The sequence below is a fragment of the Populus alba genome, chromosome 1, assembly GCF_005239225.2.
Source record: "Populus alba chromosome 1, ASM523922v2, whole genome shotgun sequence".
NCBI classification, from domain to species: Eukaryota; Viridiplantae; Streptophyta; class Magnoliopsida; order Malpighiales; family Salicaceae; genus Populus; species Populus alba.
The window spans coordinates 11,266,032-11,281,454 of NC_133284.1; the positions used below are offsets into that span (position 1 = coordinate 11,266,032).

At 34.8% G+C, this 15,423-nt stretch overlaps 2 protein-coding genes and 1 long non-coding RNA gene across 7 annotated transcripts; 1 reads left to right on the plus strand and 2 right to left on the minus strand.

Moving 5' to 3' along the window:
- Positions 1-206: 206 nt before the first annotated feature.
- LOC118036005 (uncharacterized) lies at positions 207-6,555 on the plus strand. Of its 4 annotated transcripts, none has more exons than XR_012168115.1 (4): positions 207-649; positions 2,179-2,256; positions 2,346-5,585; positions 6,180-6,555. It is a non-coding gene; the product is annotated as an uncharacterized lncRNA (long non-coding RNA). The 4 variants fall into 4 exon arrangements; XR_004685293.2 differs by lacking the exon at positions 6,180-6,555 and having other exon boundaries at positions 2,346-5,167; positions 5,244-5,770; XR_004685294.2 differs by lacking the exon at positions 6,180-6,555 and having other exon boundaries at positions 213-649; positions 2,346-2,430; positions 5,022-5,770.
- Positions 6,556-7,489: 934 nt separating this feature from the next.
- LOC118036006 (uncharacterized) lies at positions 7,490-9,477 on the minus strand. The gene is made up of 4 exons (XM_035041690.2): positions 9,039-9,477; positions 8,690-8,915; positions 8,207-8,268; positions 7,490-7,862 (listed from the first exon to the last, which is right to left on the minus strand). The coding sequence occupies exons 1-4, from the start codon at positions 9,144-9,146 to the stop codon at positions 7,707-7,709; spliced, it is 552 nt and encodes a 183-aa protein (XP_034897581.1). The 5' UTR covers positions 9,147-9,477; the 3' UTR covers positions 7,490-7,706.
- Positions 9,478-12,304: 2,827 nt separating this feature from the next.
- On the minus strand, positions 12,305-15,134 carry LOC118036007 (autophagy-related protein 8f). Of its 2 annotated transcripts, none has more exons than XM_035041691.2 (6): positions 15,011-15,134; positions 14,352-14,393; positions 14,200-14,255; positions 13,376-13,428; positions 12,669-12,787; positions 12,305-12,563 (listed from the first exon to the last, which is right to left on the minus strand). In XM_035041691.2, exons 2-6 carry the CDS (start codon positions 14,386-14,388, stop codon positions 12,460-12,462), a joined length of 369 nt encoding a protein of 122 aa, XP_034897582.1. In that variant the 5' UTR covers positions 14,389-14,393; positions 15,011-15,134; the 3' UTR covers positions 12,305-12,459. The 2 variants fall into 2 exon arrangements, with proteins under 2 accessions (XP_034897582.1, XP_073267169.1); XM_073411068.1 differs by lacking the exon at positions 15,011-15,134 and adding an exon at positions 14,959-14,981.
- Between the last annotated feature and the right edge of the window lie 289 nt (positions 15,135-15,423).

The following is a 15,423-nucleotide window of genomic DNA, read 5'->3' on the forward strand; positions in this document are numbered from 1 at the left end:
ATTTTTAAATAAAATAAAAATAAATATTTAATCTATAAACAATCAAACAATATATATATATATATATATATATATATATATATATATATATATATATATATGTATGTATGTATGTATGTATGTATATTATACAGTCAGTTTAACTAAGTTTTAAAAATTCTAACTCGTGATATCTATTTTTTAATTTTTTTTATACATTATCATATTTTATATCTACATTATCTTGAGAGACACGAACGCGGCTACGATCTGCATAAACTGTCATACCTTTCATTCTCGTCCTCGTCAAGCTCACAGAAGATCACAACATAAAACGGAGCATCACCGTTCGATCGAGAGAGCGACAGTCTAACGAGAGCCGCAAATGGAACTACCGCAGCTAGCAGAGCTGGAGCGAGTCCAAACCGGAATCCTCAATGAAATATCAAACCTCGATCTCACTCTCCTCTCCAAACAACGACCTCTCCGCCGCCGCCAACGACGTCATGGGGCCACCTAAGCTCGTCTCTCCGCCATTCTCCGATCAAACGGTGTCGCTGACTTCGTCTTCGTAAAAGCTCCCGCCGATTACTACGACCGGTCTATCGAGTCCCGACTCGACAATCTCGGTGCCGCCTCTATTCATCACCGCTGTAAAAGCATCGTCTTGGTATATTGTTATTTAACACATTCGCTTTTTTTTTTTTATTTGCCATCTTAATTTGGTCAAATTTATAGCTTTATTAAGCTGTAATGAGGTTTTTGGATGTTAAAAAGTTTCTGAGGCTTAAATTAAATTGGACTCTGACCTTTATAGTTAAAGGAAGTTTTGACTCAGCGAAAATGCTTTTAATATGTTACCCTCGTGGAATTAAGTGAGGATTGAGTGTGAATTGATGACTAAATTTTATGCATTTGATTGATTATTCATCAAAGAGAGATTAAGAAGATGGTGCTTAAATGCATTCGTTCCATTGGATATGTCAAAAATTTGTTTGCAGTAATCTACACATTGTTGAATTTGTTTCCTATGCAAATGAAATTAGGATGCCCCGTGTGTTTTACCGAGGGAATGAGATTTTATTGAGCTTGGAATTAGAAATGAATGCAATCTTTGGAAGTTATTGATTGTTTTTTTGATTCATTATAGATAATGATCCATGGAATGGGTAGCTATGTTTGTGCTTTTAGTACTGTTCACATGGCTTAGGTTTAGGGAAACATGGGAAAGGAGAGGGCAGGCGAGAGGAGAATGCGGGGATCGTCACTGAAGATTCAATGGGGATATTCTTTGTTAGCTATTAGATTCCTTGGTGGTAACTGGTTAGGATTTCAAAGTTCTGAGTTTTGGGTACAAAACAATTACAGACAATTCGGTTCTGCCTGGTATTCCATTACAAATATCATGTCCCGCATTCCATAGTCTATATCTATGATTAGGAAAGGAGTTTGAGCATCTTATTTAGTTTTTGCTCTAGAAGTAAGAAATGGGAGAAGGGGGTAAGGGATTTGGACTTTGGAGGATTCAAAAGGTTAACTGCACGTGCACCACCTCACAAAAGTTGGTGAAAAATATTACTATACCTATTTGGAGCATGCATTTATCAATTAACAATAATTAAGTGGCATTTTGTGGATCTGAAAACTAGCTATGTTTTAGTTTGCAAAAACTTAAAAGTTTGACATCACTCAATTTAGATGTAACCTGGTCTCTCATGATAAAGTGTAATCCTTACAATAATCTCTGCTTGAGACTGCTGGAAAGTTGTTGTAAAGCGAGCACTCATCTGGAAATATCCATTAGCAATAACAGCACTAACCTGCTTCTTCTAATAGTGTCAATTCAATATTTTTCATCAGTCATCGATAGCGAGCACTCATCTGGAAATATCCATTAGCAATAACAGCACTAACCTGCTTCTTCTAATAGTGTCAATTCAATATTTTTCATCAGTCATCGATATTAGGATGGTTACTGAATAGAACTGTATGTTTTGGCAATTAGTATCAAAGTATTATCATTTTCTTGTATGTAAAACTCATCTTATAAGCCACAATTCATCATTTTCCTTCTGTATAACTTTGAATGGAATCATTTCATTATTGAACTATCTTCTTTTTCTTAATGTATGAGTTCCTAACCAAGAGATTTATCCTTTGACTTACTGAATGATGGGTTAAGTTCATTTATTTCCTCAGGTTAATACACAGGCCCCATCCAAAATCATTGACTGCAGTGATCACAATAATTCAAAGTATTACAGTGTTGTTTTTCTGGTACATTGCTGTTTCTATAATCCATATTTACAATTTTCCATTTATGTGATGCCTGGACATCTTACATATGGACACCTCCTTTATTTCAGTACACTGTTTGATTCAATGCTGAAGCGGTTAAAAACTATTTGTTTGCACTCAACGATGGGAAGATATCTAAAAAGAAAATCAATTGTAAGTTGTTATCCTCTTGATGATCATAAAGGCTCATACAACAACTTAAATAATCATTCTTCAGATGGAAAAGAGTGGTTTATTAATATAGGTTGCAAGTGTTTTTCAAGTCATTATGAATACATTTTCTGTGAATTCTCTCATGCCTTTGTGAACAAATAATCTCTGCAGTCAGTAACAATTGCAATACAATTCAATAGTTATTATTGCGCATAAGAGGTGGGTAACAATTAAAAACGCTCCATTAACTATTTGGTTATGTATTAGAAGTGGGTGGGTGTTGCATTTGGTACTGGAGACTGGATAGTTAATTCAGTTTAATTGATGCAAAGCAATAATATTGATGGCTCTTGTATCTTTGGGAATCACCATCTACCTAAAGATTTTGGGTTGTTGATCTAGTATATCACAGTTTCCAACAGAGCTGTGCCATGGCACATCCATTGTGCTAGTGATACGTCTTTCTTAATGTTTTACTATTTTCATTACCCTTTCCTTCTTATGCATAAATAACTTGAATATACTCTTATAGTTTCCTAACAATATGAAGAAAAAGGTAAAGATCACTTCCAATGGTTACTTGACAATAAATAAATAAAGAGTTTCCATGCCTTTGTATATCCGTGGAATGGAGTACCAAGATGGGACACTGACTCACCTCATGCTTCCTCACATGAAGATATCAGGATTATTTTTAAAATTAACACAGTAAATTAACAATTTTAACAGTGTAACACCATTTGAAATTTGTTTTAGTAAAATAGTATATTTTTACGTTATCGTGTTTTAAAATAGTAATATTTAAATATGTTATATTTATAAAATATGACAACTTGACATATTCTTATTATCAATTCTCTGGCGCAATCAGTTGGCCAATTCAACCAGTTATATGAACAAGTGGTTAACTGTTTTATATAAAAAATTATAATTTTATAGATTTTTTCTTCCAAATATGTTTTATAAGTCAAAAAATATATTTTTTTCCCAACCTATAAACTTAAAAATAAACTTAAAAATAGATTTCAATTAAAATCTCAAAAATTTATTGTTCACACAATAGTTATTCTTTGTTTTTTGTTTTTCAATGTCAATGATATAGTTGAGTTTGTGATAACTAGAAAATTTTAAACAGTTAGTTATAGATCTACCATAACTAGATAAAGATTTGCTTCATAGATTACTTGAGTAGCCTAGAAAATGCATTTATGATCAGTGAGACATGTCTAAGTCCAATAGAAGGTCTGGTCGTGTCAGATCATAATAATAGCTCAAAAAAGCTATAATTTTTTATCTGACTATTTGATTGCGCTTAAATTTTAACGGAAGTATCTGAAGATGGTTTTTTTTATGGAATCGCTACTTTAACCTTCAGATTTTTAGATTTTAAAATTTTGGTCTGGATATCTTAATTTTAGCAATTTTATGATTTCTTTTATTAACCAATTGACTAGTTAGTTTGTTCTAAATTTAATTTATGTCGTGGTTTAAAATCATAATATTTAAAAGTGTGTTATTTTATCAAAAAATTTTGCTTGTGTTATTTCACCAAAATTTTTGTTTTTGTATTTATTCGACATTTCTTTTCTTTTTATATGCTAATTACCCAATTTATCAAAGATATCATATTTGCATAAATATTTCAATATCTTTTATCAGCATCATTAACATAAGTTGCCGATATCTCTTCTTGTTTAAAATTTACATATACCTTCCAATATTCTTTTATTATCAAGATTGTGGAAACATTGTTTGAAGAATCTCGATTCCCATTGGACTCTGTGCGCATGTGTGTCCAAGTAAATGGCTTGTGAACAACAATCACAAGTCAATTGATTTGACTGATAAGAATGTTGTCCCCTTTCATAGACGCATAAGTAGTCATGATTTGCCTATTGTCAGTAAAAATTAGAGCACATAGACAAGATTTGTGGAGGACATGGCTTGTTTGAAAAATGGACATGAGATGTCGGGTTTCATTGACACCTTTTCTTATCTGCTTTTGTATTGTATTCATACAAAAGTTATAGCTTAAGTGGTTATATGCATGCACTATTAAAAACTTCCAAGTATGGTTATAAAGAAAATACTTGAAGAGTTATACAGCATCGTGAAAAGTTGAGAAAATGATGGTTGTCACAAGAATTGTCATTTGCATGAAGACTTTGTTGAACAGGGAACATAAAACAAACATAAGATAACACAGGAAATGCTAAAAGATTTGCGTCATTGAGAGCTCTACCCAAGAAGTGTTGAATAATGTCTTCACGATAGAAATATTTCAGTGATGGATGTTGTGTTATGTTTGAATGCCCTTTTGTTTCTTTGACTAATAAATCTGTAGGACTTGGACAGAGTTAAAAGCATCTGGGAACAAGTTTGATTAATACTTATTTATGTAAGACTCTGCACCATAGAAGATGCAAGTTTTGCTGTAAATTTTACTCCCCTTTTCTTTTTCATTTTTGTTGGTTTTTTCCTCTTTTCCCCTGGTAGGCTTGTAACACAAGTGCAGTTTCATCAACTTTTATGTGATTCTTAAGTAAGGCAATGCAATGTCGTCTTCTTTCGTTCTTATTTTTAACATGCAGTGAGGCTTGCCCCTGAGGAGACACCAGCTAAGCTGATGGGATGTGAGCATAATGCAGTGACGTGTTAGCTTGAAAGCAGACATTCCGATAAATACTCATCTTTTTTCTATGAAATCAAGAGATGGAAACTGTTCTTTCACTATTTAGTAAGTATCTTGACATTCCCTTCTGTTAAGTATTTTATTTCACCTCATTCTGACTTGGATGTTTCTTTGGTTATAGCCAATCTCATATTGCAACTTTTAGCATTTAATGCCTCTTCAAGCTCCGTCCTGGCTTGCAAGTATGTTGGTAATCTTTGGAAGGAAGATTAATTGCTAAGCTGTACAGCTTAATGCAATTCCCAGAGTTAGAGAATTTAGGATCAATCTCTATCAAGATTTGTTGGTTTTGATCCAAATTCTTCACTTCAATGCCTTTTCACTTCCTGTGATGTAAAGCTTACCTAAGGTCTTCTTGATGTGCACATGTACATGTTTTCCAGACAGTACACGCTTCAGTGTTCTGTCTTGCATGATGCAGTGTGAACACTTCGACAGTTTGTCCCAAGGATTAATAGCTGAGGTAGATACTTATCCCTGTTTTGCGTATGGGTGGTGTGGCTATTTTGTATACACGGCATGGAAATTTTGGCAAAAAAGAAAAGTAAACGGTACTCTTGATTTGTTATTCGTATCATGAATGCTAACATGGAACTATTTTTTCATTAATCAAATCGTCAATTGCTGTGCCAGCTATTGAGTATTCAAGTGGTCCATGGTTCAAAAAATCACACTGTCAATTTGGGATGTAACGTAGTGGTCCACTCTAATGGTGGTCAAGATCAATGATTTTCTGCCAGTCTGACACTAAAATAAACTTCGGGATGACACTTAACGTTGAGTTGCTCGCATAGATATAGGCCTGAGCTAGCTGGGAATATTTACTGCAAACAGCTGTAGAGATGCATATCTGTCTCTGTGATTTTGCACATACATTTGTATAGGGAACATCGTAAATTGTGACAGGGAAAGATGAAGTCTTTCAAAAATATTTTAGATTAGCAGGGGATGATCCTGAAAGATTGACACACAAGCGTATGGATATATATACATGAGGTGAGAGAATTATGCCTATCATTGTAGTCTTACTAATTGGATTGAAGAGTTTTGATCTCAGGTGATTTTGGATGATGCAATTGTAAGACTCAAACCTGATTTCTTCTTGTCGGGTGGTGGAGAGGTTTCTCTGAAGCTGGCGATAAGGACCTTGGAATTTATTCAGGACATGAAGAACAGACATTTCCATCAAGTTTTTACAGAGATTTATTTTTATCTTTTTAGGACAGTTATGATATTTGAAGTAGAAACCTTTGCTGTACACTTCATTCGTTCTTGGGATTGAAATTCTTTTGGAAGATCTTTAGATCTGTAGCGAATATATTAATTTTTGTTTTTTGCTAAGGATTTGGCAGGGAAAAGTATACTTTTGCCAAGATGACAGCATCTGCGTAATCCTTGATACTACGTATGTGTACCTGTTCAGTGTCCTGTTTTGTTTTCTCTCCCTTCTTTCCGTTTAATCCAGGGGAAAGCTAGAACTACAACATGATCCCATGTTGTTTTGAATGCGAATGCTTAAATCCCTTTAAAATCTTGGTAAATGGAGCACATTATTTTTATAGAGCAATCCTGGCAACTTCGCCCACTAGGTATTATCATCATCCTTCACAATTTGTAGAACACCAATCCAAATAGGTTTTACAAGAATGATGAGAGGAGCAATACTGCACGGGTCCTTGCAGTATCCATGGAGCCTGGAGGTGAGGGTTCTCAGTCATGATTCTTCATGGTGTCTCCTAGAGGTTAGCTGAATTTCCTTTCGTCCCCATGCGTCGGTGCAATTGATATAGCTTGATGTTTGCGTATTATCGTTTTCACCTTATTGCAGCTGTCTACGGAGAGAGATAACTGAAAAATCAAACTGCAACAGATACGATTGCTTTCATTTTAGAAACACCAACCAACCAACACAATGTCAACAATGGCGAGAAATCCATGTCAAGTTTGTCCCTTTTATTCACAAATGTCATTAATACAAAAGCGTAAAATACAGTGAATGGGGCCTCCATCCATCTTTTCACATCTTTTATCACTTAACCACCTCATTTAAAGTAGCTAGCCACTGAAACATTACACAGTTGTTGGAGCGAGCTGATATTGTGCGTGTCAGAAATTTAGACTTTTTAGGGCATCGATCCTTGTTGTCCAGTCACAGATCGAAGAAGCCACCATCAAAAAATTGAAATTATGGTATGTCTCTAAGACCTATCTCCATGTTTTGAAAGGCTTTAGAACTCGGTTGGAATGAATATTGAAAGGGTTTTTATTTTTTAAGTTGAGAGAGTTTGCTGCCCCTGGCTCGTTAATGTATAATGAAGGCTTTAGCGATCCTTTTAAACCAGTAGAGAAGACGAATGTTAACGAAAATGCTTAACAATATCGACCACAGGTATCACTCTTATTACTGACAGAAAATATGAAAAAGTGTTCTTGAAAATTGTTTTTTTACCTTGTTCTGAACTTTTTTACATTATTGCATGCAAATCTTGGAAATATGATCATCTTCCATTACACAGAAATTTGAAGGAGCTGGGTCGGAGAAGAAAGCCATTTAAGTACATGTATTATCACAATATATACTGGTCTAGGGTTTTTTATTGTGGATGGGTGGTTTCCGATGGGGTTGTGCATAATCCATGACAGCTACATCCTCGGCAATGTCATTTTCCTCAGATCGCACAGCTTCCTCGGTATCATTTGCTGTTGATCCTAGCATAGATCGTCCTCGCCCCTTCAATCCCTGAACAAACAATCAACCAAATTAACATCCCTATAAGCATCCATTTAATTGAATATCCTTGACATTTATTATATGTAAACATAAATGCATGTTCATACAAAATTTAATATTGATGATCAGCTACGGCATGTAATTAAGCAAATTCGTACTTTATGCTACTCATGATCTCATTGCTTGTATGGTGCATGCATGAGCAAACCAATCTGCTTTGCCATCCTGATGGAGGACATGGCGAGGAAGATGGGCCATGAGTCTTGGTCAGTACCACACCAAGAACATAACATGCCCAGCAACCATAAAAACCATCCTTCAATAAATTAATGATCATGGAGTATTTAACTCACCTCTATTATTATTTCAGACGACTGTTGAAAATCAGCCTTTGAAGATACGATAACTTTATTTCCTGCACAGGTAAAACATTAATTACTATCACATAGGAAAGCAGTCTTATAGAGCATATTCCTTTCTTTTAACATGTAAGCATTGAACAAATATTTATAAGACAAAGGCTAGACATCATTTCTCCATTTCCATGGATTATGGAGTAGAAGATTTAGTTTTTCTTTTTGCAAAGACATGGGTATCTTAAGATCTAGATAGGGGTACTTGAAGAGACTCAATACCGTATTAAATATTTGGAACCCTAGTTAAGCTGAATAATTAGATTACAGAACTTGAATTGCATGATTGATTTTCGACAGTGCTACTAGTTCATTGAAGAGTAACTTAGGATCCTCTAGGCCGAGTTATCGCGTTTGTTATAGTAAGGGTTTGTTTGTATATGTTTTATTTATGGTAGGTTGCATTCTGAGGTGGAAAATTACCTGAAGTTGGTCCTTGTGTGCCTTCTTCTTGCTTCATAAAAGCTTCTTCATCTTTCTTTTTCATAGTGGTTGCACTAAGTAAACTGATCTTACGAGTAATTGTATCATCTCTTCCAACTATTTGTTGTCCTTGTGCTCCTTGCTCCTCTGAAACTGGAGGCATCATCTCCGATGGAGCTAAAGTAGTTCTATCGATATTCAGTTTATCGACACCTTGCACCAAATCCTGAAAATCCGACTGAATCAATTATCGTGGACGTAAAAAAGTATAGACCAAAACTGAAATGTTTTATAAAAGCAAAATGAACTTAAATGTATACATTCACTTTTAGTTTTTTATATCAATAACCTTGTTCAGGACTTGTTTTTTGGTTTCCTTATCAGAGAGGCGAAGAACGCGAGCATTGCATGCATGCAAAGAAAGGCAAATGAGAAGTAAAAGAAAGAGAGTAGACATGGCGAGAGATGATCTTGGAAATCGATGTCACAGAATGAATGGCTGTTAAGGTTTGTTTGGTGATGAGTTCACCGTCAGGGCTCATAAGTATTTGTAATGCTTGGAGTAGCAAGAGCATTTAATGCAGGTTTTGTATGGTCTGAGAGACGTTCTACAAGAGAACATGCAAATGTTTGGGTGATGAACCTTGAAAGCGAAATCGAAGATATTCGGGGGCCTCCTTTGTCTCTCTCTTTCTCTCTCATTTAAAATCAACTGTGGAGAACCAAGAAAATAGAGAACATCATTATAGAGCCTCATAATGAAAATGTAGTGGTGGTGGTGGTTTATTGGAAATTTGAATTTTAAATGTATGTTCAATATTGTATATACCAACAGTATTTCTCGACGACAACCAGTTAGCTAGTCTAATGGTTTCTGAGCACATGACTAATGTTAATTTCTGCTGATCTGCAGTAACAATATTCCAGGGAAAATAATTTAAACAAGTTGACATTGCAGACAATCAAGCTATGTTGCATGCCTTCTTGCATCCATCTGAAGCTATAAGATGTCTAGCCAGATCTTCTTCGTCTTCTTCCTTTTTTCTTTCCAGAAAACAAGTTGGACGATTCTATTTTCTATCAGCATGTATAGGATCCACCATGGTAAATTAAGAACTGCTAGTGCATGATACACGTGAGGCTCTATACATACAGCAATATAAAAACGTTCTATAGGTCCGACCCATGTGTTTCTACAGAGGATTTCCATTCCTTGTCTTAGTTTGTGCATGGGATTTAGTAACTGCATATGGGCTTGTCAGTTGAGACAAACGTTTTTGATCTTTGTTGACATTATTTCCATGGAGAATTTAATCTATCCTGTGAAAAGGGGTGACCAGTCAATGTTCAATATTTCGATTTACTGTGCATAATTATCACTCCCTTTTTATTCGGCATGATATTAACAACGCAGCGGTCTTTCATTAGTTTCATTTTCATTTCGATTTTATTCATGAACATTTCTGAATTAATTTAGATGATAATAATTAATTGATAAACAAGCATAATATAACGATTTTCTGCGCCTATGCACGAAACAGAACACGATCTCATGAAGGATATATGAGCATAGACCTCATCTCACTTGCTAGAATACCAGAAAAAAACATAAAGAAAGGAATGGAAGGAGAAGAAGGGCGGTGACGGGGAGGCATTGATAGAACATGATCGTCCTTTAAATATATGCTTTCTGTTCTTGTTCACCAATTGCTGCTGACTTCTCATGACATTTCTAGATAAAAGAAAACTCAGCTCATGGCGTTGTTTGGAACTCACAGAAGCAAACAGAAACATCATATATATATGTAACAGATGTTGGATCACATACAGTATCACCATTTAAGGTGGCAATATCCTGTCACCGGCTTGATCAGACTAAGGTTTTTTTTTTCTCACATCGATTTCTTTAATTTCCAGTTTTATTGATAGATAGCTTTGATTCTTAATATCATTAATTATCCATGCTAAGTGTTAGTGATTGTTTTTTCTCTCTTTTTTTTTCCTGGAGATTAATCTATACTGCAATGGTAAAATTAAAGAGTTAATTATACAATATATATGGATATGGTACGTACATATGAAACCAAGTGAAACCTGGCCTGATCAGAGAGCGGTGTCTTAAATCTTTTCAAGAGCAAGTTGAAACACTAGGGACACTGGTGGGGACAGAAAATTGGAGAGACAAAGGTGCATGACAAACCATAACTTGCACCTCCTCTTTGGGACATGAGAGGGTCCGAAGCCCCCTCTCGCCGTCTACAACGAGCATCAACTAGGCAGGTAAACCATGTGCTATTCACATAAGCATGGCATTACCATGTCAGAATCTTGGGCCTCCCATTTGTAGCCCAAGCAAAGCAATGTGTTTAATCATGTTGCGGTGATCTCTGGGTTAGAATTATTAGTGTTTGAAAATATAGCTCCGGTTTAATTATTTTTTTAAGTATTTTTTATGTTAAAATATATTAAAATAATATTTTTTATTTTTAAAAAATTATTTTTAAGATTAGCATATCAAAACGATCCAAAACATGTATAAAAAAATAATTTTTAACAAAAAAATATATAATTTTTTAAAAAATATGAATATAACCGTGTTTTCTAAACACTCTATAGTTTTCTTAAGGGTCAATTTAACTAGGAGCAGGGAGAGGGAGCATTGACCTAAACAACTGGGAAGGATGTGGACATCCAATTGACATGGAGAAACCTGCCGAACAATTTCGCAAATGGAGCTGTTTAATATCTGCAACGCATTCTGAAGAATATGATCCTAACGTTGCAAGTTGCTCGTACACTTTCCATTTCGTTTTGAAAAACAAATAAAAATATTGAAGGTCACAGTTGAATCCTTTATGCTTGATCAATACCACATGTAAACGGCTAAACCTAATTTCTGAGTTCGTTTTATGACAATATACACAACAAAACTGTTGAAGAATTCACTCTTAATGCTTAACATTCATCATTCTGTTGCTTTCCACGATTCTTAAATCGAGTAAAGATAGAATTTACCTGGTGGCGAGTTCTTTTTCTGCCCAGCTTACAGATGAATGACGCTGTATTCTGTTGCAAGTTGAGGGAAGGACAATTAAAGCTACACTGAATAAAGAATGATAAGGCCTTTGTCGAAAGAAAGGAAATAATGCTAGGAAAATAGGATTTTCTATGATTTTTTAAACGATTTCGGGTTTTAATTTGTTGATAATTTTTTGTTTGATCACCGTGCACAGATTTATTTTATATAACATGGGGTTCTACACTGCATCGTCTATACTGATTTTACAAGAGGACAAAATCCCACGACAATGGAAGCCCAGTACTCCATTGTTACAACCGTGAGAGCCATTAGCAAGACCCACAACACAAAAGCGTGAACGGCAATACACCAGAGATTTTTCCAAGTGACAGCACTTAAGCCATCACCGAAAGGCCGTCCCTCCTGGATTGCCTGGCATCGGACTGTCACTAAGGCCTCGATATATTCACCGTCTTCTAGGGTCAACCTTTAACATTTCAATTTGATTAATATTTGCTTTATTTTCAAGATAAAGGCCGAAATCGAAACCACTCGATTAAAAAGCCCTTTGTGAAGTCTTAAAAGATGACTTGGGATTTGGGAATTAAAGGGTTTATCAAGCTTATATACATGACTGCAATTATCTTTACAATTAGGCAGAATAAAGAACTATTGACACGAGGGGGTGAAGACAATAGTAATGATATATAATTTGGTGGAACCAGGAAATAAACGAGGCAACCACAGATGTCTACAGTGGAATCTGAGACCCAAAAGTGTTCTCTCCGCTGTAGGTAACATAGAGAAACCCGTCTTCATCCTTTTTCTCCACATATATTGCAGACATGATAGCACCTGCAAACAGCAAACAGATGACAATGTCATGCACCTTTACCGATCCAGAGGCTGATGACAAGATCTTAAGAGAAAGACTATATATATATATATGCAAGAGTTTACCTGTGGGTGGGAGGACATTATCCACAAATATAAAGATTGCCTTTTCTGCACTCAACTTGATTCTTTTGCGGATAACATAGACAAACTGTCCTACAGTCAGGTCAGCTGGAACAAGGTACCTGCAATTTTCAGGTTCAGCTTATAGGGAGAAAGCTCAATACCATTAATCATAGCAGCTTATCAAAATCCCAGTAATAAAAAAAAAAGAATAGATATTTTCTAGGGCTAAACCACTTAAGAAAAGGCCATAATTAAAAGATGGAAAGGTAGACCATTCCACAGTGATAAAAAAAGATATAAGATAAACTATTCCAGTGACACAATGATATAAAGGTGTTCAGGTGTTATAGGGCTGGTCTGGAAAAAAGGGGGGTCAAGAAAAATTTATTGAGATACCGCTGGTATATTCTGGCAATCATGAAATGGAAATAATGAAGATAGAAACTGTAGGTTATATGGTGTTTCCCTTTCATGCAAAAACAATTTTACAATCGTCAGTTTTCTAATCATCTTTAAGTTCTAGCAGGTTACGAGCATTAGGTTATATTTCAGCTTTGTGCAACCTGCAGGAATCGGTGGTGTGTTCCCACATGCATACTCAAAGGTTGTCAAAGAAACTAGAAACCATTTGTGTTGGGTTCCCCTTCATGTGAGTGGTGGCAAAGTTAAGACATGAAGAAAATCAGAAAGCTATCCACTCTACTCACTTTTTCTTGTCTATGTTTGGGATATCACTTCTTTCTGCCTTCTCCACGATCACCTTAAAAACAAACAAGCACAATTGGAGACAGGTAACCTTAAAAACAAACAAACACAACTCATGCAATTGTATACAGCAACTACAAAGTAATGTCAGAGCTTAAATCATGAAATATTTTCTGAAGTGAGAGACATTTTAATCAAGTTTTGTATCCTGCAAAAAAATGAAACTCAATCCAACTGACTAGTAATATTATTTACATAGTAGAACAAAGCCAGATCATAAATATAAGGCACTTTTTAATACAACCCGGAGAAAAGAGAAGTATCCAGAGCATGCAGCAGATCCATTTTTTTACTTTCTCTGCAATGCACCATGCATTCATCATCAACTGCATTTCCTTGTTTTTAAAACTTTCCAACCAATTATTGTAAATAACACCCATGAGGCATCCCTATGAATGATAATTGCAAACAGAATTAACCCATTGCACAACCTGATTCCATGGAAAAGCAGAAGCAGTTTGTTGCTAGATCATTTGGACAAAAGACTATTGTTCAAGATTTTCATCATATTCATGTGTTAAACTGTCAAAACCCTGAAAGATTTTTTAAAATAAATTCAGCAAATATATTGTCCACATGGAAAGTAATGCACCATTCTGCAGTCAACTTTCCACCATATATTCAACCTTGGTAACAAATGGAGATACAAGACACCAATTTACAAACAGAAGAATAATAATCTCATTATTGGTTCTAATGCAAAAGATTTCAAGCATGAGAATCAATAACCAACAATTGAGAGAGGAAATTATCATTGGTCACTCACCGGAAACCTATCTGGGTACTTCTCCCTGATCCTAGCAGCCTCTGCCCTCCTCTTCTCTGAAGAAAAGAAAAAAATAAAACAAAAAAGTCAACACTTTTCGTCAATTTGCCATGATCAAAACAAAAAAATCCTACAAAATTCAAAGTATATACCAAGACCATGCTCTTGCTTGAAGTAACTATTCGCCATTCCTCCTGAAAACAGCACAAGGAATAAGTAAACAATCTTAGTCTTTGCCCATCACCCGTCTAGGAAAATGAGAACTTGCATCCATTAATCCGATCAACAACATAGCAACTAAAGCCCTTCTTTTCAATTCTTCAAAATGTAAGGTCCATGAGAATATCAGCTTCAATCCATAACTAAAAACTTACACAATATTTAACTTTTCCCCTTTCTTTTCCCAAGTAAAAAAAACAGGGGGGGGGGGGGCTAAATGATCACGGTACATGACATACTATTAACAGAAATGAATTATCCAAAAATAAACCCCAAAAGTAAATTAAAAAAAAAAAAACCAAAATTAAACAACACGAACCCTAAACTAATAGTTTCAGACAACAATAACAACCATATATTCAAAAACATCAAAAGCCCATGTTCAAACCTAAACAACAATAATCTAAGACTTCACTGAAACAAAAAGAACTAACTTTTAACTGAGCCATCTTTGTCAACATCAATAACCCACCACGTGAAAAGAATAAAAAAAAAAATCAAACCCAACTGCATAATTCAAGAAGGAGACGAAGAAATTACAATGCTAAGTTAGGAAAATCAAGTACAGTGAAACAACAGGTGCAAGCCTAACCTTGTGAATACGAAGCCAAAAGAGAAAAAAGAGCTGCTATTGTTGATGAAGATGAAAAACTCGTGAGTGTTAAAAGCTGCTTTAGTTTGGTTTTTTACCACATTGGTTCCCGCGCGTCCCAACGTAAAAAAAGATTTTGAGGAGAAAAATTTGAGGCTCGGAGGAGCATGACTTGATTAATTTATTAATATAATAATAATAAAAGGTAATAATGATAAAAATCGAATTAAAAAAATATACAATTATCAATTTAAAAAATAATTTTTTTAATATTATAGAAAGATATTCTTTTAATATTATTAAAATATTTCAATGAAATTATTTGATAATGAATCCAAAATAAAATAAATTTTCAATAAATTAAATATTAAATAATAAAATAAAAAAAAATAAAAAATTAACTTGATTTCATT

Bases quoted from the DNA above. Each gene is read 5' to 3' on its own strand.
- LOC118036006 (XM_035041690.2), bottom strand. From the start codon at position 9,146: ATGTCTACTCTCTTTCTTTTACTTCTCATTTGCCTTTCTTTGCATGCA. The intron at 8,269-8,689 runs GTAATTTTCCAC...TTACCTGTGCAG, and splicing joins CACACAAGGACCAACTTCAG to GAAATAAAGTTATCGTATCT. The intron at 7,863-8,206 runs GTGAGTTAAATA...TTGTTTGTTCAG, and splicing joins CGTCTGAAATAATAATAGAG to GGATTGAAGGGGCGAGGACG.
- LOC118036007 (XM_035041691.2), bottom strand. From the start codon at position 14,388: ATGGCGAATAGTTACTTCAAGCAAGAGCATGGTCTTG. The intron at 14,256-14,351 runs GTATATACTTTG...TCTTTTCTTCAG, and splicing joins CAAGCAAGAGCATGGTCTTG to AGAAGAGGAGGGCAGAGGCT. The intron at 13,429-14,199 runs GTGAGTGACCAA...TTTGTTTTTAAG, and splicing joins AGTACCCAGATAGGTTTCCG to GTGATCGTGGAGAAGGCAGA.